The 26,686-nt window shown below is 41.1% G+C and overlaps 1 protein-coding gene and 1 long non-coding RNA gene across 2 annotated transcripts in view; one reads left to right on the plus strand and one right to left on the minus strand.

Annotated features, from left to right (window-relative positions):
* The first annotated feature begins 1,392 nt into the window (after positions 1–1,392).
* Positions 1,393–18,594, plus strand: LOC114791997 (uncharacterized). The gene is made up of 3 exons (XR_003750072.1): positions 1,393–1,531; positions 17,763–17,814; positions 18,044–18,594. It is a non-coding gene; the product is annotated as an uncharacterized LOC114791997 (long non-coding RNA).
* A 3,989-nt stretch (positions 18,595–22,583) lies between these two features.
* Positions 22,584–26,686, minus strand: part of dscama (Down syndrome cell adhesion molecule a) — a 78,577-nt gene continuing 74,474 nt past the window's right edge. The window contains exons 29-33 of the mRNA XM_028982684.1: positions 26,521–26,636; positions 26,277–26,426; positions 24,494–24,691; positions 23,886–24,188; positions 22,584–23,387 (exon numbers count right to left, since the gene is read on the minus strand). Of these exons, the coding sequence (XP_028838517.1) occupies positions 23,035–23,387; positions 23,886–24,188; positions 24,494–24,691; positions 26,277–26,426; positions 26,521–26,636 (1,120 nt within the window). The 3' untranslated portion in view covers positions 22,584–23,034. The remainder of the gene's footprint in view (positions 23,388–23,885; positions 24,189–24,493; positions 24,692–26,276; positions 26,427–26,520; positions 26,637–26,686) is intronic.

Genomic DNA, 26,686 nt, shown 5'->3' on the forward strand with positions numbered 1-26,686 from the left:
ACTGTGTGCCCTCTTCACATTTCTGTCTGCCCCCTCATATATGCTGGTCCGCACCCTCCTACCTTAGATCTCTCATCACGTCTTGCTCTGCACCTTGATCTCTCTGATACACCAGCACTGCTTGACTGGTACCACCATCTCTAGGAAAGCATTAATCTAAACTGTTCTCCCTCTTGGCTCCTAGATGGTGGAATGAACATCCACTAGATATTTGAACAATAGATTCACTAAATCAAGTCTTCAAATTCAAGCTTAAGCCTTTCTTTTAATAAAATTAGATTACTAAAACATCTTCAATTTTCTAAGTTGGCTTCTGGGTTGGCACAATTGTATTTACAGATTGGAGCACTGTGCCTGTCATGGCTGCACACTGCTCACTCAGGGTGATGGGTTAAATGCAGAGGACAAATTTCACTGTGTGCACTTTGTGCTGTTCACCTCCGATGCTACTGCTCGACCTGAACCACCTCCTGGTCCAAACACCTCCTCTTGGCAGAGCTCACCCAGAAACCAACACTGTTCCTCGCCACGGGGCATTCTCCCTTCAAGGTGGTCACTGGCCTCAAACCCATCTGGTTTCCCACAACCATTTACATTTACGGCATTTATCAGACGCCCTTATCCAGAGCAACTTACAATCAGTAGTTACAGGGGACAGTCCCCCTGGAGAAATTTAGGGTTAAGTGTAATGCTCAGGGACACAATGGTAGTAAGTGGGATTTGAACCTGGGTCTTCTGGTTCATAGGCGAGTGTGTTACCCACTAGGCTACTACCACCCCAACCATGATCGCTAAAGTCTTGTCCCAAGTCTATTGGGCCCTCAACTGCACAGCCAAGCGCCTGAAGACGCATCAACCTGTGGAGTCCCAGGTGGCCATCCCACGCATAAGCACCAAAGTTCCACGTCTCTCACCTCTGCAAGGCTCTCTCGTACCCCCCCATACTCCCGGACCATCCTCAAGCCAGCTTCCTGTTCTCTTCTGCCCCAGTCCACCCCAGCCTCATCCCCTCGCCTCCAATTCCCCCCACAGGCCACGCACCTCCGGTCATCCTCCGCAGCTACTCCAGTGCCCACTCCCTGTGCGATGACTCGTTCCCCTGCCCTAATGTCTGCGAGTGCGTCCCCGAACTCTCGCGATTCTGGTCTTGTCTAGTAATGGTCGTCTATTCGGTCGTCTATTTAAATAATCATAAATATATTTTTGAAATCAAAATCTGATGGGTTAATGAAAAAGATCAGATCAATCTCAGGTTAATCTCATGTTTTATCAAAGAAACAGAATGCAGGATGACAACACTAACTGGCGAGAAAAAAAACATTCCGCCATGAAATATGCATGAGTGTGATTTGATGAATATTTCAGAGATTAGCAGGGTGGATGCGCTCTCATTGGGTTATTGCGAACATGAAGGCAGGAGGGGGGGGTTCGAGCTAAAACTATAAATTCGCTGCCGCTGCGCCGAGCGTGAACGCTGCCCACTGCCACGCGAGATTCCGCACAGCCCCGTTCAACCGCAGACATGAGTGAGGTAGGTGGTGGTCGTGCCTTCTTTTTTTTTTTTTTTAAATCACCTTATCGATCGCGAGGACAACGCGCCGTTTGCGCGTCGGAGGAAACTTGTTTTCAGGATTGCGTGGGACGTGGCTCGTGTTCTTTGGAATATTAGGAGTGGAGTGAGACTGCGTGACTGGCTCCCCGACTCAGCACCGCAGCTGACAGCTCACCTCCCATAAAAGTCGACAGATGTGCACAGATTCCTTCCAGATGTTCGTAGAATTAACGTCCCGTCACTGTTCTTCGTCTAGTCCTGGTGTGCTTTGATTAAACTGAAACTGTTACTGTGGGATAAAATTCTTTTGGTTAAATAGTATAATTCAGTGAGTAAAAGAGAACACTTCAACAATGATAAAATTACAAAAAATGGTCTTTCCATGGTACAGCTCAGGGAGGAAGATAAATTCTGTACAATACTGTACTGTCTCTCAGCTTTAATATTTAGACAAAGAAATACCATTAGAAACATGGTATGCCATTGCATAAGGATATTATGCTTATGACCTGATTTCAAATCCAGATGGCATATGATTGGATGAATGCAAATCTAATGTTGTATATGCAAGCAGCCCTATTCAATGTGCTAATTGCAGACACATCAGCATGGAATCTTGCATATTTGGTTTGACACAAGGTTTGGCACGTATATGATGCATTACAGTTAATGGAGGAATATATATTTCTCTTACCAGATAATAATAATATTTCCAGATAAGTCTCAGAAATAAGTTTTTGTCTTCAAAACAGACATTGGCATTCTTACCATGGTGTTAAGAACAGATTGTCACCTCGCACTGTCAGACCTTAATTTCACTGTCAGATAATGATGAAGTCAACAATTCAATTTGTTCTACATTTACAGTATTTACCAGATGCCCTCATCCAGAGTAGTTACAGGGACAGTCCCCCCTGGAGCAATTTAGGTTTAAGTGTCTTGCTCAGGGACACAATAAAGGTAGCGGGATTTGAACCTGGGTCTTCTGGTTCATAGGCGAGTGTGTAACCCACTTGGCTAATACCACACCTTCTGAATTATCTTGCAGAAATTGTTTTGTACACATACAGCACTGGAATCAGTGGTGCATTTAATTTGAAATGCATTCCCTCTTAGTCAGATTTCTGATTCATGTGATGAATCTGCGTTATATTGAACATGTTTTTATACACTTATATTATAGCTGTATATTTGTAATTTCACAAAAATAATGGTTTTGCAACTGGTAATACAATTTCCACTAATATGCATATTACCTGTTGATATTCTTCAGTGATCTACTGATCACATTAGAATGATTATTTAATATAAGCATGTTGTCATACAGCACTGTTTCTATATTTTCTATATTTTCAATAAAAGCTCAGCAAACATTTCAGTATCTAAAATAATTCTGTTGTTTCTCTTGGTGCATATGACATATTTCAAAAGAAACTTATTTACCCTCTGCTCCAGTTCTTTTAATGAGCATGCAGTCGTTGAGCAGAAATCCAGAGTCCGTTAATGCAAATCATAATTTTGGATGATGCTGTTCAATGCAGTGACATTTGATCCCATTCGCTGTTGCCACGCTCAGTCTTAAGGCTTAGATGTTGGCACATGAGAAAATTACTGCACTTAACACTTTTTGGCTGAAAGCTTTGGCTGTGATTAATCACATGCAGGGTAAAGTGTTTCAGCAAGGCCAGATGGGCTTGAGTTTTCAGCAAGAAACTGATTGAGTCATGATGAAGGATGAAATATTATACTTGGCCATTAATTCACTTAATTCAGAGCACCCAGAAGATTGAAAGATCACCCTGACAGGGTCTGAGACACACCATCTTTCAACCTCTTTAAATTCATGCAAGTTGTAGCACATGCAGCTTACATTTCTCAAGATTCTTTTTCTCATCAACACATTTTTAACAGGTTATCAAAGTATTGCAGTGGGGAAAAGAAAAAAACGTATAATTCTGAAATTTCAAACTTGATACCGATTCTAAGGATGATACTGAATACTTGGTACTATTATTTGTTTAATTTTTAAAAAAAGTAAAGAATATTAAGTCACAAACACTAAGTAAAGAATTGAATAAATAAATTGATAAATAGATTAGAAGCAAAAGAAAATGAACACATGAATAAATAAATAAATGATTAAATGAAGGAAATGTATTTTAATGTTTTTGAGCCAAACTAAAAAAAGCACCCCTCGTTTCTCATGTTGCAGAAGTGAAAAATATATTCACATTGTGCTATTACATAATTGTAAAATGTGGAGAGAGAAGACACAGGCATTCTTATAATGAACGTCAACAGTATTGTTTGACAGTGGCAATTAAAATATTCATATCACCTTTGAACAACAACTTCCCTCTCGAAACTCCATATATAATTTGGAGTGATGGTCTTTCAAATGCTTTGCAAAATTTGTTGTGCTGCTCACTTTGACAGCGACAACTTCAAGCACTTTTTGCAAACGTCCTGTCCACATCTTTTGCTTTTCCCTGTTCATCTGATATCCAAAATATTTCTAGACACTGCTCTTGCTTTTTACACTTCATGGCAAGCTTGGTGCTGCAGAATTATGTTTAAAGTGTCTCTCATGTAACCATTGGGTCCTCCAGGTTGCCAGAGGAGGAGCTACCTAGGTGCTGCTATACTATAATTTTATAGTCTGCCTATGATTTTCTTAACCTGTCAGATGCAGAACTGGAATTATCATACTGGAAGTATTGATAACATTGTCAATTGATACCAAAAATAATGGATCAGCCATCTCAATGTCTCCTCTGTATCTTCCTCTTCCACACCACCTCTCTCACCACATCCATAAACCTTCTACTAAGCCTTCCTCTTTTCCTCCTGCCTGTGAGCTCAATCCTCAGAATCCTTCTCCCAACATAATCAGTGGCTCTCTTCTGAATCTCCTCCAATCTTGCCTGTCTGACTTTATGTCCGAACATCTAACCCTAACTGCTCTTCAAATGCACTGATTCCTAGCAGCAAACATCATAGTCCATAGGGACTTTAGTTTGATCTCATCTGTCAACCTGTCCATCAGAGCTGATCCTTGGTGTAGACCCACCTCCATCTTCAACACATTTGACAGTCCTACTGCAGACCTCATCGCTGTCACACCGCCCTCATACGTGTCCTGCACCCCTTTTACTTATACAAAATCACATTTCTTCTCTAGGCACCCTGCCATATGCTTCTGTCCATCTAACCTTCTCTGTACTACTCATTCTGATAGCTGGAAAATTTGGGCTTTAGTTAATCTATTGACTTTACTTCAGGTGGAAATTCCCATCACCCAGTAAAACATGGTTGAAAATAATTCATGCACTCTATGCTGTCAGTATTTTTAAGCAATCATCCTCATTAGCAGAGCTCAGCTACAGAAAGCAGCATATGGGAAGTAAGCATGACAGTCCTTCTACCCTCTCCTGGGATGACACAAAGAAGGCTTTAGTGTACGATTTTGGGCCTCTTGAGCCTCTCCCAGCAGAGAAAAAATATTTAAAGGTTAGCTGTTTTTTGCTGTAATTATTGTCACAGAACATTTATTATTATTATTCATGACTTTTCTTTTCCATTCTTTTGATATTTCTTGCAGTTTTATAAATCCAGTCAACCATCTGTCCTGTTGCCATGTTGAATTTGGAATGGTGCCATGGCCATGTGCTTGCGCATATTAGCATCTTTCTAATGCTCTTTCTGCCTTACGGGTCTGATTACACCAACTGTCTCTGTTCAGCTGTGGGAGCACAAGTAAAACTTAAATACAAGTGCGTCTTTTTTAAAATCTCCATTCTTGTTTGTGTTTCCCCCTTAAAATTCCCTTTAGGGAAACATTACAACATTCTATCTGTGTGTCTTTCTGTCTGATACAGTCAGTTACATAGAAAGATTTGAACCAAAAATACACAGATGCCTGGATTTATTTATATGTTAACTTTAAATTAAAACTACATATGGATTGTCCTTCTGTGAAGAACATTGATGTTTTTATGGATTTATACAGCCTCAGGCCACTTGACTATTTGTTCATATATTAACCACATTTTTAATAAATGTTGATAACTAAGTCAAATAATACTTTTAGATGATCTGATTAATTTTAATATACATTTCTGTCCTGTAAAACACATAATCCAGAATACCCAGAGATGGCAATATACAATGTACAATGCCCAATGTACAATGGTAATAAATAAATTCCCAATTGTGGATGTCCATGCTATTCTAATATACCTTGCTTATATTTTTTATTTTTGCATTTCTAAAACATACATTTAGTTCCAGAATTAAAATCTCTAGGATGGTACCACGCGATAGCCCCAAGAGACATGAAACATTTATAGTGTCTTTGCCTAACACCCATTTGAAGTCAACTGAATGCTTTTCTCTTTTGTTCTTTCTTATGCAAATTCATGAAGCACCATAGAACTAATATAGAATAGAAAACCGGGATGAGCTTTGGGAAAGGGCAAAAAGAGAATAATAATGTAAACATGTTCCAGAGCTTTCAGAATAATCCTCCTGCAGATTATAGTGAGGTTTATTATGTAACCGTGTCCATGCAGTGTGCAATAAGAGAGAGCAATGAGTAGTGGAGTGGAGCAGGAGAAATGTTGACGTAACACTGGTTCAGAGCCACATTCCCCACTCTCTCCATTTCATCTGCTGCTGGCTTTCCAAATAAATTTGAACTAGACTTTGTCAGATAATCAGATTATTGATTGTGAGGATTTCAATATGAGTGTACATATATCCTTTTGATGCTATATATTTGTGATCTGCAGTGTGTTTATTAATCTTATGTCAGTGCTTTTGCAAATTTCTAGAATGTGACAGTAATAGCAAATAACAAATGTTTTGTGCGTTAAGGCAACAAAATGACAGACTTTTTTGGGTCATAAATGCATTGTCACTTTATTAAATAATATTTAAGTAGCACAATTTAGAAACATGCAGTTGCATGTTGGACACAAGTTCCATGCCAGCCCTGTTTACCATTCCTTGTTTTCCGAACTGCAGTCAGCTCTGGCAGCTCTGATCAACCACCTGCAATTCCCGGCAACACCACCTTGACATAAGACCATGTCACGGGTGGGCTGGACATGGCGGTGACGATTTCACAGGACAGGGGTTTAATACAACATACATGAGACAAGGGAACATAAACACGCACAATGACCCGACGGCGAACAGACACGAACAGGATAGCTTTATACAATTATATATATATATATACACCAGATGAACACGATCAGGGAACATTACACAAGACTAACATGAAACTCCGGTCCGGACTCCGGATCCGGAGTAACCCCTGCCGGTCCGGATCATGACAGTACTCCCCCCTCAAAGGCACTACCACCTGGGAGTGCCCCACAAAACGGTCCATGAAATGGGGGAGAAAGTCCATAAGGACGAGTGGCGGTTGTCCTGCACCGGCGGCGTCAGGCCCGGGCCAAAGCACGGCTCGTCCGTGGGGGACCGGCGTCCTGTCTGCCGTCCGCAGGCACAGTCGCTCCGGTCAGTCTCCGGCACGCCCGGCTGGAAAGTTCGCCGCCTCCCTCGTCTCGGTTAATGCCGGGAGCACCTGAACTGCACGACCGGTCTCCTCGACCCCACGGTAGCTTTCGTAGGCCATCGAGGTTCGGTCGTATGGATTCGTCGGTACTCCCCGCCTCCGGAATCGCCAGGGGGAACATGGACTGCATGACAGATCCTCTCGAACCCACAGTAGCTTTCGTAGGCCACCGAGAGTCTGCCACACTTGGGGAACTGATTAAAAACATGACGTGGATCATGGCGGGGAACTGGCGATTACCGGAGGTGCATCGCTGGAATCCGGACGAGACGGCGGCATCGGGGGACGTCCATACATGGAATCTTGAACATGAAACTGTGGAGTAGACGTCCTCCCGACCATCCACGGTTCCCTGGATCTCAGCGGGGCGTAGATCGGCTGCGTCCACATGATCTGGTCATTCTGTCATGGCTGGACATGGCGGCGAAGGAGGATGCATTTGCACGGTCCGGACTCCGGAGTAACCCCTGCCGGTCTGGATCATGACAGACCATGATATAAGACCTCAGAGGATTGCAGCTTCTCAAGCTTATTATATTGTGTATGCTTGGCAATACAGCATTGTATTTTGAGAGACGTTCACAATGATTCTGAGACCTGTTTGTCTGTATGAGACTGTTTGCCCCATGTCGAGTTTTTAGGGCCACATCCCCGTGTTGTTGTTTACCTTCCAGGGTTGGTGATGATTTGTCCAAGAAAAAAGAAAAGTCCAACAGGTGTAGAGGTGGAAAATGTCCAAAGTGCAGTATATAGCATCTGTACATGTTTGGAGGTACTGGACAGTGCAGCGTAGTTGTTGAGTCCATTGTCATGGTGTACATTGCTTGTGCATTATAATGCTACTGGTACATTTGAAGATCCCGGAGGCTTTAGCTGTTATGATGGTGGTGGCTGTGGTGATCCTGTGGTACATTTTATGCTAAGTCGTCTCATCAGCAGTTCATTGCCAAGGACCAACATTAATCAGATGGTCTCTTCATTGGACATGATTCAGTGCCTTGAAGAAAACAAACAGTAGCAGCGACAGGGAGTGGCATTGTACAACTGGTACAGAAATAAATGGTTATAGTGGTGCATTTGTGGTACAATTTAACACTGTCTATGCTTGACTAGGTGACTGTATAATAAAGTGGACTTTATAATTGACACTCTGTCTGGTAATTTATGATGTGACTGTGTTTGAGTCCCGAACAACTGCGGAGCTCTATAGGAGAAGAATCTACTCCCAGCTGTGACTTTCTGTACTTTGGGTACCAGTAGTGATCCCGCACCTTTTGAACACAGGGGGCATGGTGGATTTTAAATAACTAAAACTTCCCTCAAGTACTGCGATGCAAGACCATTAAGGGCTTTATTGTCACGGCTGGGTACAGCTGGGGACTCACTTTTCACCAATCAGCTTGACAGCAGGGACAGCCATGGTCAGGTATTTCAACTTGCATTGATAGACTATCACAGACCTTGGACTTCTCCAGTCTCCCTTTTAGAGTTGAGAAGGACCATTTTTCATATTTGGGTATCCTAGTAAAAAGGAAATATAAAGATTTGTTTAAAGGAAATTTTATTGTCTTGCTGAACCAGATTAAACACACACTGACAAAGTGGTACCCCTTGTCCATGTCACTTGTGGGGAGTATCAATTCCATAAAAATGACTGTTACGTAAATTGCTTTACATCTTTCAGGCTATATTGATTTTTGTCTCCAGAACGTTTTTTGATCAACTGGACTCTATTGTTTCATCTTAGAGTAAGCATTCTTGTATAAATAAGGCACATCTTCAGAAAAACAAAGCTGCTGGTGGGCTGGCTTTTCGTAATTTTTTCTTATATTACTGGGCTGCAAACCTACGTTACTTGATCTATTGGTCGTTATGTCATAACCTTGAAGCTCCTGACTGGGTAGAAATGGAACTATGGGAGGTAGTAGCCTAGTCTCTGGTTCATAGGTGAGTGTGTTACCCACTAGGCTACTACCACCCTCTTCAAGCACCTTTCCTGCTGTTTTCCTCACCACTTCTGAAGTAGTTGTTCAACTATCTGGCAACAATGGCTGCAACCCAATGCAACCCAATGGCTGTTTTAACTCTTCTTCAATCTTTTGCTCTGCCTTCACTGTCTTCTTACTCTTGAGTTACACTCATCCTACAAACCACTATCTTTTGTTGTCTAGCTACACTCTCCCCTGACACTACCTTACAGTCTCCAATCTCCTTCAAACTCTTCATCTTGCACAGTATATAATCAACCTGCCTGCATCCTCCTCCACTTTTGGAAGTCACGCCGTGTTCCTTAATCGTAAATAAGTGTTCGCCTATGGAAGATTAGAAACACAAATATTCAAATGGTAATTCATTTTGCAAATGTAAATTCAATGTCCAAAGTGCTGATGCAATCCTTTATTAATTTCAAATATCCTTATCTTTATTTAAAAAAAAAAAAGTACTCGCAGATTCAACATGGACATCATCGGACGATAGGATGAAGACACTTGGATATCCAACAGCACCTCAGTCCTCTTTCTCTCAGAAAAAACAGAGGTCTTGAACACAGAGTTGAGCTAATCCCAGTTCAAAGGAAAACCACAATCCTTCATATCGCACCACATTACACCCATGAAATGAACTTCCACAGCCAAAAGCCCTGGAGACAGAATGTGCACTACACAAGTGCATGTATATTTACTTTAAATACGCTAAAAGGGGTGCAGGCCTTTATGAATATTTGGTACTACTGCTGGCTGCATAATTAATATATGACCCTTCACTAACTCATTTAAAATCTAAATATCTGTGATGAAGCATTTTATCTGATTGAGCCAATGATTTTACATATTCATACTACTTTATGTACCCTAAATAATTAACATTCAGAAGTGGCCCAAGGGGACACTGTAAATGGCCATTAAAACATGAAAAATATTCTATATCTGCTTTCATTGTCTCCATGGGTGTTGGCTTGTCTTTTATGAGTATCTGATAAACAGGACCATAAAGAAGTGAAGTGATTGTCATTATGATTCACTACAGCACAGTGCACACAACGAAATGTGTCCTCTGCTTTTAACCAGTCATCCTTGGTGAGCAGTTGGCAGTCAGTGTGTGGGGACGGTGCTTTGCTCAGTGGCACCTCAAGTGGCACCTTGGCGGGTCGGGATTTGAACCTTTTGATTACGTGGCTGCTTCTTTAACTGCTAGGCCACCACTGCCCCACATAAAAACTTCTGAACTTAGGTAGCAGGTTTGGTTTGTAACATTCCAGTGCCAGTTACAGTGCATCTATGCTGGGCCAATACAACACTCCATCATCACCAACACTCCAAGCACCCCTTGAACATTGTGATAGCTCAATCTGTGAAATGACCAATTTGCTAGACCCTTTAAGGGTTACAAAGAAGAATGAACACTTTTTGTGTCACAGAACAGACTTGTCACACTGCTGTGACAGATTCAGGACCCTTTTTCACAATCAAAGGTAAACTGTATAAAGTATTCATGTAATTAATGTAAATTAGGGATAAAATAAAACCAGCTACATATATTTCAATACTCACTCAGTGGTAATAAGGAAGCTTTAAACCAGTGATTCTGAGTTCACAAGTTTAAGTGCAGAGTTCCATATGTCATCCAAGAGGCTGACACCCAAGTCCTCCTCCCATGCTACCTTAAGTCTGTTAATGGGCGCAGGCTTTAAACTAGACACCAAGCCATAAAGAACTGATGTGAGCCTTCTGCATGATGGGTTTAAAGACAGAACCACAGATGTTGTATCTGATTGCAGACTGGGGGACTGGGAGAGGACATATTGTCTAAAGAAATTTGTTGTTCAAATGAAGCCATGGTAATTCCAATTAGCAAATCTTTAAAACGCACAATACCTTTCTTCTGCCATTGCAGACAAACTACATTCTGCACCAAGGATAGCCAGCAATGGGGTTCATAACAGAGAAACTGCATAGACCAAAGTATTTCCTAAATTGGGCCCATATTCTTAAGGAGAGTTTAACCCCAGATTACGGATCTGTTTAAGTGATGGGAGAGGAACTACAATCAGTAGTTATAGGGACACTGTAACAGTTCCCCTGGAGCAACTTAGGGTTAAGTGTCTTGCTCATGGACACAATGGTAGTAAGTGGGGTTTGAACCAGGTTAAAATCCCACTTACTACCACTGTGTCCTTGAGCAAGACACTTAACCCTAAGTTGCTTCAGGGGGACTGTCCCTGTAACAACTGATTGTATCAGACGCTCTGGACAAGGGCGTCTGATAAATGCTTTAAATGTAAATGCTTTGTGTGACGTCTGGACAGAAGAAGTTGGACAAGAAAACCTGATGGTGGAATGAGGAAGTACAGGAGAGAATTCAGTTGAAGAGATGTAGCAGTGGCATAGTCAGAGAGCTGAAGGTAGTACACAGGAGTATAAGTAGAGGTTCCATCAGGCCAGGAGAGAGGTGGAGAAGGCTAACTAAGACGGATAACTATGGAAATGTCCTCATTTGTGCTCCACTCTACATCTCCGATCACCATTTTCTGTCCGTTACCCTCACCCTACCTACCGGATCCAAAACTCATCACCATCCCTCCTTCACCATCCCAATTCTTCACTCTGTCTCTTGTCACGGGTTGTCACAGGACAAGAGGAAAGAACAGATGTTGGAGGAGACAAATAACCTGATTACAGAGCAACGCAAAGGGAGAGGGGGAATCAAAGCAAAATTGGAACACTCAAAATGCACAACCCTCAAAACCTCCAACATATTTTCCCCTCTACTCAACCCTCCGACTCTTCCCTAACCTTCTTCACATGGGAGATTAAGCAAATCTACCAGACATTCTCCACCTCTACATTCTCCAGCCCGTACTCTACTCTAAAAAGACATTTAAACTGGTGATGTGCCACCTGCCTTTAAAACAGCAGGGGTTCATCCAAGTCCTAAAGAAACCCACCTCTGATCCTACAGACATCAACAACTACCAATCAGTATCTCTCCTCTTTCTTTCACATCACATCTATCTGAACAACATTCAAGATCCCAACAAATCTAGCTTCAGAGCAGGTCATCTGACTGTGATGGCTATTCTGAGAAGCTACAGCAAAACTGTCATATGTTTATATTATCCTCAACTTCTCTGCAGCATTTAACACTGTTAAACACAAGACTCTCCACTGGAGTCCCCAAGGGCTCAGTACTCAGTCTTCTCCTTTTCTCCCATTTACACAAGATCACTTGGTGAGGTCATTTCCTCACATGGTTTATCATACCACTGTTATGCAGACAACACACAACTCATCTTCTTTTTTCCCCTCCCTCAGGTGTACATGCTGCCTCCAAGATCTCTGCATGTATAAATAACATTTCATCTTGGATGTCATACCAAAACTGAACTAATATTCATTCCACCAGATTCTTCACCACATCAGGATCTCACTATCTACCTGGACAACTCACAAATCTCTACTTCTGTAACTGCATGTAACCTTGGAGTAACTATAGACAATCAGCTTTCTTTTTCAGCTTACATCACCAACTCACATCAGTCTGGTGAAGAAGCAAGGTTAAGAAGAACAGTGATCATTGAGCAGCAGTATGGTGTCATGCTGGGAAAGAGCACTACAAATGCGATGTTTGGGTGTTGATGTTGGAGTACAGAGAAGGTCAGAATGAGCTACACCATGTCTTTGTGACAAGGGGACAAGCATATGACAGGGTGACTAGAGAGGAATTGTAGTTTTGTATGAGAAAGTCAGGAGTGGCAGAGAAGGATGTGAAAGTGGTGCAAGACAGAGCTTAAATCAGGCCTTACAACTTAAAGCTACCTCGTTTCCTACCACAGCATTAATTTTTGCACTAATTAAAACACTCACCTGACCACTTATTTACTGTGCAAGCCCGAGTACGAGTAAAATGATAGAAATTAAATGCTGAAAAAGCATCATGCATGCATGAAAAACATAGCCAGCGATAAATGTACTGGCCAAATCTCCCCTCTTCCTTTCAGCAACAGGCAACAGATCAGGTTGACATTATAATCAAGTTCAAGCCCTAAAGCACTTGTACATTTAATTTAGATTTTCTATTATTTAATTTGTCTTGTTTTAATTTCAGTGAAGCACTTTAAGCACCATCAGAAGGCAGTGGTTGGCCTAGCGGGTAAAGAAACAGACCTGTAATTAGAAGGTTGAATCCCGAACTGGGAAGGTGCTACTGAGGTTGCCACACACTGCTCCCTGGGGACCTTTCATAGGGTTTCATGGGTTAATTGCAGAGAAGCACATTTCACTGGATGCTGTGCTGTGGTGTCACGTGACAACTAATCACTTTCACTTTCAAACATTTTCAGTAAGTTAGCTTTCTTGTAAATATTGTCAATATTGCCTAAATGGACAGAAAGAAAATGGAGAAAATTTGGTGCATCTAACTTTTGTGCTAGCGCACCAGTGCAGAAAGTTTGTCCAGAGTTCTGGGAGGACAGCAGGATGGTCAGGTTACAGGGAGCAGAGCTAGTGAAAGAGCTGCAGTTCAGATACTTTGAGTTCAACAATCCAGAGCAAGGAGTGTGAACTTTTTTTTTAAATCACTTCTTTTCTTTCAGAATCGCTGTCCATTTAGGCAATATTGACTTGTAAAATTTAGGTGCAGAAGAGAGTGCAGGCAGGGTGGAATGGTGGCCGGACTGATTGCGGTCAGGAATAAGTGCATAAGAGGAACAGTTAGGGCTGGATGTTTCCAGAGAGGCAAGACTGTGTTGGTTTGGAATTGTACAGACGAGAGACACTGAGTATGTTGGAAGGAGGATGCGAATGGAGCTACCAGGCAGGAGTAAAAGAGTAGGAAGCCTAGTAGGAGGCATAAGGATGTGGTGAGAGAGGACATGCAGATGGTTCAGGTGGAAAAAGTAAGATGCAGAGGACATCTGAAGGCAGAAAAGATTGGGATCTGTAAGAATGGACATCACGGGAGCCTGCTTTTGCCTTGCATAACAGATGTCTGCAGGGGGAGGTGTGACAGTCCTGTGTCGACGGTTGTGGGTGAAGATTCGGCACCCCTGTTTTACATGCCTTTTGTCTGACAGCAACGTGTGAAGTATCAGCCGTCAGGACCGCCCACCCTCTTTGTCTTCCCCAAATGGGAGGCACCGGGGGGCGTGACATCAGAAACAACAGGTTCTGATTGGTCAGTGACAACTTCCTGTAGGCCAGGGGTATAAAGGTCTGCTCACATGTGGAAAAAGGGACTCTGGGCTCTCTTGCTCAGAGGTTTTTCCATCGGAAGCCGGAAGGTTTCTGAGTCTTTCTCTCCCCCTCTTTTTCTCTTCTCCCTCTTTACTCTTTCTTCTCATTTTTATTTTCTCTGTAACCTTGGTACCTTTTTACATTCAATATTCACATGTAACTACAATAATTATTTACCGGTGTTAATAAATTAGAAACTGTTCATTTTTAACCTCTATTGTGCCATGCCTCTTTCTGCCAGGTAACATCAAATTGGAGTGGTTGAATACAGTGCTTTGTGTGGAGGGAGAAAGAGTTTTTCTACACACTCTATTCTCTTCTCCCACACCACATTTTCATTGTTTTTACAGTTCCACCAAATTAGACTTTCACCATTAGTCTCTCACAGAAAGGTTTTCCCGCTGTGCTCATCAACTTATCATCAAAGCGTCTGCTGAACTGTTGGAAACCCATTGAAAGTGCTGAATGAATAATTCAGGTTATGTTGTAGAGTGTGAAGCGCTCATCCCATGTTTCAGCTGTGGTCTGTTTAGCTGTGCAATATTCCACTGAAAATATTCACAGCACATAATTTTCCTCATTTTTGTTATGTTGCAGCCTTATTCCAAATTGTGCAATTTATTTAAAATAAAAAATGGAGAAAGTACATGTACATGTACAGTATTCACAGCCTTTGTTCAATACTTCGTCGATGCACCTTTGGCAGCAATTACAGCCTCAAGTGTTTTTGAATATGCTGCCACAAGCTTTGCACACCTATCCTTCACCATTTTTGCCCACCTCTCAAGCTCCATCAGGTTGGATGGGAGGTGTCGGTGCACAGCCATTTTAAGATCTCCCGAGATGTTCAATCGGATTCAAGTCTGGGCCCTGGCTGGGCCACTCAAGGACATTAACAGAGTTGTCCTGAAGTCACTCCTTTGATGTCTTGGCTGTGTGCTTAGGGTCTTTGTCCTTCTAAAAGACAAACCGTCATTCCAGTCTGAGATCAAGATTGCTCTGGAGCAAGTTTTCATCCAGGATGTCTTTGTATATTACTGCAGTCATCTTTCCCTCTATCCTGACAAGACAGGTGTGTGCCTTTCCAAATCAGGTCCAATTAACTGTTTTTCCACAGATGTAATCCAATTAAGCTGCAGAAACATCTCAAGAATGATCAGGAGAACCAGGAGGCACCTGAGCTCAATTTTGAGTTTCATGGCAAAGGCTGTGAATACTTTTGTACAAGTGTTTTTTTAGTCTTTATTTTTAATAAATTTGCCAAAACCTCAAATAAACTTTTTTTTTTTACTTTTCATGTTGTCATTATGAGGTGTTGTGTCTAGAATTCTGAGGGAAAGGATGAATTTAATCCATTTAGGAATAAGACTGCAACATAAGAAAATGTGGAAAAAATGTGCTATGAATATTTTCCGGATGCACTGGACATACTTTACTTAGATTGTAGCTATGGTTCTGTCACTGGTCCATTTTCAAAAGACAGTGCTTCAGTGCAGTGCTGTGTGACATTAATTTTATGCAGATTATGTTTGTGAAGTGTATCAGCAGATAATGTATGGAAGATCATTAGTCTGAATTCTGTGCTGTTGCAGGGGCATTTGGTTTTGCAGCAGCTTGATCCGAGTACTCTGAAGAGGCCCTGATCATTGTGGGACACACAGATGACCACAAAACTCCCATTGGGTCCACACATTTGGGTTATAAAAGAAATAAAAAGAATAAATAACTTTTTTTATGTCACCAAACAACACAGTCACAAGACAAACACAAACCAAATCAAAACAAACCTAACAATTCACTGACCTCCACTCCACCCCACAGGTACATCCCAGTCATAAATTAATTGGCACTGTTCAGCTTGGGTCTGTTTGGGTTTGGGAAGGTGTCCATTCAAAAGAAAGCTGTCCTTTTATGAGCACTCCGCTGGAAGAATATCCAACAGCAGGCCCCAACAGAGTTTGTGGAAACTGAGGTGCCACTGAGCAAAGCACCGTCCCCACACACTGCTCCCCGGCGCCTGTCATGGCTGCCCACTGCTCACTCAGGGTGATGGGTTAAATGCAGAGGACAAATTTCACTGTGTGCACCATGTGCTGTGCATCATATGTGACAATCACTTCAGTTTAATCCTGGAACATCTTGATTTTCTTTTCCTTGAGGAACTTTGATGAGGAAATGGAAGTATCTGATGGAGCACCACCCTGCTTGATAATCAACACTTTAGTCTCAGGGTAAATCTTAGGCATGTTTGAAGGTCTAGTTGCAGTTGATGTGAAGGTCTAGTGTACTGGGGTTCTTTTTATACACACCTGAGACCTAATTGATCCATTAGTCACAGGTGAAGCTCATATGACAAGGTGACAACAAATTGACTCGATGGGCTTTTGTCACGATGGCTGGACATGGCGAGGAAGGAGGACGCACAATGTCACAGGACAGGGGTTTAATACATAATACACTTGACAAGGGAACATCACCACACAATGACCCGATGGCGAACATACACGAACAGGATAGTTTTATACAATCATACACAGGTGATAACAATCAGGGAATATTAGACATGACGAACATGAAACTCCGGTCCGAACTCCGGAGACGACGTAACCCCTGCTGGACCGGATCATGACAGCTTTATCAAATTGAATATTAAATACTTTTTGACAATTTTGTTTTGCACTGAAACATCGCTACAAAGCTGTTGGGAATAAAACGAGCCATTTCTTGTACAAAAATCTTGATTAGAAATATATTTGCCGCTGGTGTAGTGGTATCATGAAAGATTCCCAATTCCCGGGCGGCGCACTGATGTTTTAGGGGGCAGTGGTGGCCTAGCGGTTAAGGAAGTGGCCCCGTAAGCAGAAGGTTGAATCCCGAAGGTTGCCGGTTCGAATCCCGATCCGCCAACGTGCCACTGAGGTGCCACTGAGCAAAGCACCGTCCCCACACACTGCTCCCCGGGCACCTGTCATGGCTGCCCACTGCTCACTCAGGGTGAGGGGTTAAATGCAGAGGACAAATTTCACTGTGTGCACCGTCTGCTGTGCTGCTGTGTATTCACTTCACATATATTTGAGCGACACTTCAGGTCAATTTGTACACAAGTGACAAGACTTTTGTCAGGGACTGTATATATAATTTGTATATATGGTTTTGAATCATGTTTTGATGGAATTATTGAAAAATAATTTGTAGCTTTGTATTTTCACTGTATTTATGCAATTTAATGTAACTATGCTATATAACCAAATTAATGACAATATGAACATCACAGTATGATATTTCATCAATATACAGGATCGAAATTTGTTCATCATGTTTAAGATTGATTTGTGGAACACTTACCATCCAGGTGACTTGGAGATTGATTCGTATTCCCCTTATTTGACTTTAGAGAGAAGGAACAGGACCCACAAGTGATAACAGCAAGCCCTCAGGAGGAAAGGGTAACGTTTTAAAAATGTCTTACAGATTTGTTATAAGTTTGGAATGTCACATATTGAATTTAATGATGTGCAATGATGTTTTGGACTTATCTTAACAATTCTGGTGTACTTATTGGTGTACTTATTGAACTAAATTTAAACCAAGCATCTGATTGATGATCACTAATCACAATCCTAATGAGCATCAAAGCAGTGGCTGAATGTTGTAATTTTCTCTGAACCCTTACAGACGCGTCAAAGAAAGATGTCCCAGCTGAGGACTTCGACATTGACATGGGCGCTCCTGAGACGGAGAAGGCAGCTGTTGCCATCCAGTCACAGTTCAGAAAGTTCCAAAAGAAAAAACACACAGTGAAGTCCTAGATCCCTGAAGGCAGTTGTGCCTTCAGGAGGCCTGAGTGCACCGTATGGGCCCAGTGTTGCATGTTAAACAAATTACTGCATTATGGACCAAGACAAGGGGAAGGGAGGATGTGCTGGGGCTGGGGAGGGAAGCGGCAACTTGCTGAACACAAATAACACCATGAAAATGTGAAACTTCATAACTGATTACTGTTTTTCTTAATAATGAGATATCCCTTCAGTTATTTTCTTATTTATTTTATACCAAATCTGATTGTTAGTCTTTATTTATTTTACATGGCCAGTCTCATTTTTATGAACACTTAATCACTTGGTTACATATAATTATAGCCACTTTTTGGATCATACGTTTATGAATTTTGTTTAGTAGTTCATTATTTGATTTTATTTTGAAACATTAAAGATTTTCTAAAAGAATGACTAATGCACAGCTGCATTTGTAATGTTTGAAGGATTTTCATTAATTACTCTTTAAATACAATATTTGGGATCATTTATCATTGCAGGTCAGGGAAAAAGGACGTGAGAATTTAGAACAGAGAATTTAGTAAATTACAAAAAGCTCATTAGGACCTTCGATTTGGCATTAATTTATTCTGGACTCTTCTACAGGTTGATGCCTGTCAACTGATCTATGTCAATCAATTGAAACTACCACAGGATAGGCAGCCATGATAGTCAATTCAAACTTTCGAAGAATGATCAGTGGAAACAGGAGTGAAAGTGAAGTGATTGTCATTGTGATACACAGGAGCACAGCACACGGTGCACACAGTGAAATTTGTCCTCTGCATTTAACCCATCACCCTTGGTGAGCAGTGGGCAGCCATGACAGGCGCTTTGCTCAGTGTCACCTCAGTGGCACCTTGGCGGATCAAGATTCGAACCGGCAACCTTCTGGTTACGGGGCCACTTCCTTAACCGCTAGGCCACCACTTTCCAGTTCAGGATGCACCTGAACTGACTTTTGAGTGTCAAGGCTGTGAATACATGTTTTATTTATTATTATTATTTTCTTTACTTTATCAATGTGAGGTTTTGTACATAGAATACTTTTTAAATAGCTTAAAGTATTTTAAATAATTTTTGTAATAAGGCTGTAACATAAAAAATTGTGGTTAAATTGTGAATACTTTCCAGATGTATTGTATGAATGTATCAATGCTCATGTGAGCTGGATTCAATAAGTCACATGTCAGCACTGACGGCCTAATGATCTCTGAATTCAAGAATACAAGTTGGACAGGTTAACATCAAAATCTTTAAATCCAAGAAAAATGGTTTAAATGCACCTGTCTAAGTCTCCATCACCAAAAATATATATATATATATTGTGTGCATTCCTGTTGCTATGTACAGCAGGCAGTGTCCCCCTTGGCCACCTGAATTTTATACTGGACGCTGAACCCCTGCACTTCTGCTTCCAGGTCACTGTCTCCCCGGCTGATCTTGCTCCCTCTGTTGGGCTGGAGGTGGTACGCGTGACAGTTACACCATATTTCTGGTGTAAAGTTCTACTATACCGCAACCTGAAGAACTGTTCTGAACATGGAAAAGAGTTCTGGTTTTTGCTTTTCCTGAAGGACCTGGATTGTGTATCTCAGTAAATTGAAAATGAATTGTGAGAACTGAAGCTGAATTGGGAGAAATTAATATGTAAGTTCAGAGCATTACTATAGAATAAATGCAGTTCTAAATTCATTGGAGTTCAGATCCAAATGAAAACATTTCAGATTCAGCACAACTGACAGTGCACAATTTTTCAATAATTAACAATATATATATATATCTATCTATGTAACTGTGTATATATATGGTTTTGAGTCATATCTTGATGGAATTATTGAAAAATAATCTTATTTGTATTTATGCAATTTAATCTAACCATGCTATACAACCAAATGAATGACAATTATGAACATCACAGTATAATATTTGATCAATATACGAAATTTATTCATCATGTTTAAGACTGATTTGTGGAATACTTACCAACAACAACAACAACAACAACATTTATTTCTTATATAGCCCAAAATCACATAAAGTATGTCTCAATGGGCAATGGGCCATCAAGGTGACTGATGGAGATTGATTTGTATTCCCCTTATTTGACTATTTCACTAAGGAACAGGACTCACAAGTGATAGCAGCAAACCATCAGGATGAAAGGGTAACGTCTTAACGTATACGCTGAGATAGGAATGTCACATATTGAACTTAATGATGTGCAACAATGTTTTGGACATAAACTTCTGGTTGTTCTGGTGTACTGATGGTGTACTTATTAAATTGGGAGAAATTAATTTGTAAGTATAGAGCATTACCATAGGATAAATGCAGTTCTAAATTCATTGGAGTTCAGATCCAAATGAAAACATTTCAGATTCAGTATTTTAATGCAATGACTGACATTGCACAATTCAAATCGTGCATTCCAAATTCAAATATATACAATAGAAATTCACTTTCTAGTGTCACAAATAGACATTTTAACCCCTAGCACTAATCCAAACCTCAGTTCTCCAGAGAAGAACGTCAGTGCAAATTAGCTTTTAGTTCATATGACAGAATTTTCTGCTAGAATCATTCTTTAAAATGAAATATCATTTACTTAACTGGCTAGTACAAAAATAGAATTTTGTTAATTTTTGTCTTCATTTTTTTTGAACCCCAATGGATTCCCATTAGAGTGGTTATGTGCTTTTCCTATCACAAAAGCTAATTCATTTGTAACATTATGTAATATATTTATCCAGTACTCACACCTATTGTAGAAGTCTGTAGACTGGATTTATTGAGAGGATCTATTGAAGTAAAGTGCCTAAACTGACTCGCAAAACCAATTCATAGTGTTTATAATTAAATGTAGTATTGGGACTGCCAAATGAAGTTTATTAAAAGAAATCGACACATCTAATTGTACATGTGAAATGGTGGAACTTGATTTTTCCAAAACGGATTTTTTTTGTACATTTAAAGATGTCCTGTGTTTTTGTCCAGTATTCAGCAGGATTTTCACAGATGCTCTAATATTTTTGCATCATTCCACCTCTAGATGAGAATAAGCTCATTTTCATTTTCAAGATGATCTAAACTTCACTGTGGTGAAAATAATTCAAACTCTATAATAGGAAATGTTTTAAATATTGTCATATTTGGTCAATTACTATTATTAAATAATTACTATTATGACTCATCAAGCAAGCATATTCTTATGAATTACATAATATATTAATGGACTGCCGGACCGCTTTCTTCTCATCAAGATGGATTCCAGCCACTGATTGTTAAACTGTTTGATACTTGGCTCTGTATTGGAGCAAAGGTACTGATGACCAAGGAGTGTCTAATGCACTGACAGTATTGATGACAGCATTTGTTGTTGGAAAAGCTGCTCTGATACAATACTTTACTCTCTAGTGCCCAAAAATATGCAAACAGGAATCACATCAGCTACATGTTAATGTAGATATAACTAATGCAGGAAAGGGTTTATAATATGTGTGCTATATATGTAAGTTGTGCACCATTCATGGTTATGTGGATGTTTTAAATATCAAAAAGCCAGAGGTCTTTTGGGGAACAGCCTTTTATTAATCAGTTAAAACTGTATAATTTCTTCTTCATTTGAGTGACACGAACGTGAACACCCTGTCCAAAAATAAAAAGCAACATTTGTAAAAGGATAATAATGGTGACAATTAATTGATCTCTTTTTTTTAATCTCACAGCATTCTTATCAAATTCTCCCTGCAAGACAATGGTTGGTGCAGCATGACATCTACAACAGATTTATGTTCACACAATCAATATTCACATATAGAATTTGAGTTTGGTTTTTAAGGGGATTGTTTAGATTGTCTCAGTTATCCCTGTAGAGGAGTATTACTGCAATGCAGCAAAAAATAAATCTAGTGAAGATGACAGAGTGAGTGCCCTGAGGACACTACCAAGTGCACTACGTGCACAGGGTTAATGAGCAGACAGACCGTTAACAACAACCACCTCTGGCCACATAAAGAATGTTTACCACCCAAACCACCCACATCCACACCTGAATAAATTATTTTCTATTTTGTCTGCCCCTCTACTCTTACTCACACAATATGTTACAGTACATTATAAAGCAAAAGTATTTTCACTGTTTTAGTATATTGCACCATTTGAGTTTGGGACTCATAAAATGATCAACCAAGACTCATTTTCCTAATTAAAACAAGATATGTGCAAACATGACTAAGGACTTTATTAACCAAATCAAAATTTCCCTGTAATATCCACAAATAAATGTGATTTCTCATTTATATATAGATATATTTATATATTTATAGTAATAAGAATACTAAATCTTCATATTGGATCATTTCTTTGAGTGACAAAATTCTAAGCTGGACTGACCAGCCTATATAATAATTGTTGTGTTTTTTTTTTTTTTTTTTTTTTTATGCATCTGTAGGAAATAGATTCTATTTAAACAGAACAATCTGAGAACAGTGATGACTTAGGACCAGTGGTTCACTTTCACGCCGAGGCTTCACTCCCGCATTTCATTCCTTGTATTATAATAAAATTCAGTGGCAAAAATGGACTCCCACCTTCACTGCCATACACTTACTTATAAATAATAATATTAATAATAATAATCTTTCGTAATATTTTGGCAAGCTCCTTATGGAGTGTCGTTTTAAATGAATTCACAAGTAAAAAATGCAACAAAAAAGCAAGATAAGTTAATAAGGATAAGAATAAACATTGCCCTTCCTTTAGGAATGGGAATTATGTACAGCTGCTTGAAGAGTCTGCTTTTTGCACAGGAATAGAACTTCTGTGTGTTGTCTGGTCCATGCACTTGTGTTATACAAGGGTATAGGACTTTGCGTAGGGATTGCTGCTCTGTTTAAGGTGTCCTCGCGAGTCCAGCAAAGACTCCTGGGAGGTGCTTAATTTGGCTGCTTGTGCCAAGTCTGACCCCGCTTCCCGCTGCGGTAGTGTGGAGGCAGTGCCCGGCTGCCATTGCTGCACGTCCCTGTTGGTGGGCACTTCCAGTGGGGTGGGCTCCACCAGGAGGGTGGGCCTTTTAAGCGTGCGGCTCTTCTGGGGCTCCAGGCATGCCTGTCCCAGGGCCGCCTCGCGGCTTGCACCAGACACACCACGGTTTAGGAGGAAGTCCATTCGAAGGTAAGGGGGCAGGTGCACCAGCTCACCTCCTAGAGGAAAAGTAGACTTAAATAAGATGGACAGTTGCAATAATTTTGGTCAAATCACTGCAACCTTGGGAATATTGAGAGGTAAGCAGAAGTTCACCAATCATGGCAAAAATCAACAACTATTAACTTAAACATCATGTGACTGTGTATGAATGCTTTTAGAGCTTATCACTGTATGAATTCACACACAGATATCACAGATTAAAAGCCACATGTGCATCAAATATGTCTTGTATATACAAAAATGTCTGCTAAAGACTGCTGTTTTCTTACAGGAAGAGATTTAAATAACCAAACAAAAGAAAAACGATCTCCTGCAACTTCATTGCAAAAATTGCCTAAAAACACCATAGCATTTCATTGCAATTGTTTTTAGCAAAGCTGTAAATTATGTTGAATCCCCTAAATTTCTGATAAGAACGTTTTCAGATGTGCCTCAACACATAGTTAAACACAGTTTAAAATAAAAAATTTAGCTGTGGCGGTAGGTGTTCTCACCTGGCCTATGAGCTTTGGGCACAGCCATGTTCATGACCCTGCAGACGTCCTGAGGTTTGGGTGGGGACGCTGTGAACCTGCAGATTCCTGACTCAGAGGGTGTGCTTGATGTCAGGCTGTCTGTGTACTCATTGGTGCCTGCAGTCATCTGTTCTGAGGACGTGTCGGAGATGAAGCACTCTGTGATGGTAAACTTAGCGTGTCGAAGGTGCTCCTCCATCTTGGCGTGTTCATAAGCCCGTGCCAGCTCCTCGTACGTGGACGACGCACTCTCTGTAGACACCATGCTGCTCCGTGCACGATCTGACCATACAACAACCAAAGCAATAGTTTGTTTCCGAGTTGTACTTATACTTGCTAAATTGTGTGCGGTCACACTGAAGTCATGGACACTTTCCATCCTCAATGGTCGCCATCATGGCTTTGAAGTAGACAACGCGGATTAAATATATCTTCCTTAAGACTACACACAGACAGAGGATTTATTAAGATTTCATAATGAAGATTTATATTATGAACTGTGTTTCTATAATATCTGCATCTCTGGCACCAGTCCAACAACTGACTACAGTGCAGTCCTGTTATTCTGATCCCTCTGTAGACATTACCTGTGTCTTGAGATGGGCTGACACTGTAGCTGTCGCTTTCCTTGTCCACAGAACCAGCCACTCGGGGAGTAGGCAGCCTCCAGTCAGTACTGAGGGTGTGGGTGGACACAGGGGGGTGTGGTCGGTTGAGTGTCCATTGGCTGGCATAGCGGCTGCGGGCAGCAGGGCCTGCTTTGGCTGTGCGCCGTGCTGTGGGATCTGCAGGGGGTTATGGGAGGTTATGTAGCCTGCAGTGTCTAGTTCACCAAACACTTTGTTTGCTCTGACAGCACATTACGCCCTCTACATTCCTCCTTCAACCATTCTGTGACGCTCTGCTTCCTCTGGGCATCACAGGGGGTGCTGCACACCTAAGGAGCAAGCCCTGATTCAACCTGCGTAGCATCAATATAACCAGGCAGCGCCGGGGATTGACAGAGCGGTTCTCTAACATGCTGCCCAAGGGTTCCACGTCCCCAGTGTCTCCCTCTGTTTGGGTTTTGTGTACCACACAGGAACGTGTGTGTGTCCAGGACTACTGACTTGCAGGAAATCTGGAGGGCTGTATGGCAAGCAGGGCAAGCAGGCAGCAGTGGCAAGCCGCATGGAGTCTACATACAGCAGAACCAGATGGAACTGTGTTCAGCGCAAGGTGGGGCGGCTTTGTTGATGCCCATTCCTAATAAACTGTGTTCATTTCTGTCCATTGTTTCCATTCCCCCCCTGGTTGTGACACATACATGGTAAAATGCAGGTATTGGGATTACAAACAAAAAAGGCAGTGAGTGGCAACAGTGAGTCCTGCAAATAGGACTGTGCCCGAAGAGTGTGACATGCCAGAACTAGAATACAATTAAACCCATTTTGATTATTCTTGCATTTCTTAAACTTTCCTAAACAAGCTTTAGAACAAATTATACATTTTGTTAATTATAATATATACCTGTCGGCTAATTTCCACTAGTAAAAGCTGGTTGCAAGATACCCCAGGGTTGATCATTGGACCTAGATCAGCACATAGCTTCAGCACGCATCTAAGTAATCTAAATCATCATCAGGGGCCAAAAATTCTTCATGGTTCCTGAACACCCGTTCTCTTCTAACTCTGCCACGGACATAATCTTCTAACAGTGCCAGCGCATCCATTATGTTACACCATACAGGAGTGTGATCGCGGTATTTATGTGTTTTCAGCAATCAAACTGATTTGTTTCACACTGTGTTCAAATGTTCATTATAATCACGGCCACCACTTATTTAAATTTCATCAGTCCATTCACTGCATTTTTTAATTGATGAGAATAAACTTTCGTTTTTGAAAGAGTTCTTAGTTTCACATCTGTCTAAACCTTTTCACAGCGCTGTTTATATATGTCAGGACTGGCTGCAGCTGGAGACATCACCTGTGCCCAATCCAGACAGCAGATAAGAGGCGTCGAGCAGCGACCCATCGGTGGCTACCACATTCTTTATGAACTCTTTAGTGGACCCTGCAACTGTTTGAGTGAAGTTGTTTTCAGTTCTGGCAATCGGCACACGCCAGCAGGCTAGTTTAAGTTCTCCCCTTTATTTCCCCTGTTTTCGGCCATCGTGCCGTTTGTTTCCTTTTAAATAAGTCATTGTTTGCATTATGTCCCGCCTCTGCGCTTCCTTCCACATCAGCTCGCATCACATTGTTACCGGTTATAAAATGATCAGTACAAATGTACATTTACAAATGTACATTACAAATGTACATTTAAAAGTATAATTCAATTACAATGTTCTAAACAAAATATGTATATTTTCAGAAATGAGTGCTTACTAGTTCCAGGCCGAGCATCAGATACATCTACTAGTGGGCCAGTGGCCTGAGAAAGTGACTGGTAGTGCACAGTGTGAGTGGCAGTTGATGACTTCTGCTTGGCCGTCTCTCCAAAGTCATTATCGGTGAGCAGCACTGTAGACCTGTCGTCTGGAGGACAGGAGAAACAGAAAGTCTGAGTGTCGCTGCCACTTCACAGGTCAGTCAAATATAATTAAACACCATCTGCGTAGCTATGACTTACCCACTGTCTCCATGGTGTCCCTCTCTTCAATGAGCAGCTGCGCTCTGGGGATGTCGATGTGCATCCTTAATGTCTGCTGCTGCTTGTTCACGGTGTCTGACGGCCGTGTGTTCTTACTAGAAAATGCATTTTACATTCCGACAAGCCCAAATCAAGTTTACAGGTT

Source organism: Denticeps clupeoides, chromosome 6 (assembly GCF_900700375.1).
Source record: "Denticeps clupeoides chromosome 6, fDenClu1.1, whole genome shotgun sequence".
Taxonomy (NCBI): domain Eukaryota; kingdom Metazoa; phylum Chordata; class Actinopteri; order Clupeiformes; family Denticipitidae; genus Denticeps; species Denticeps clupeoides.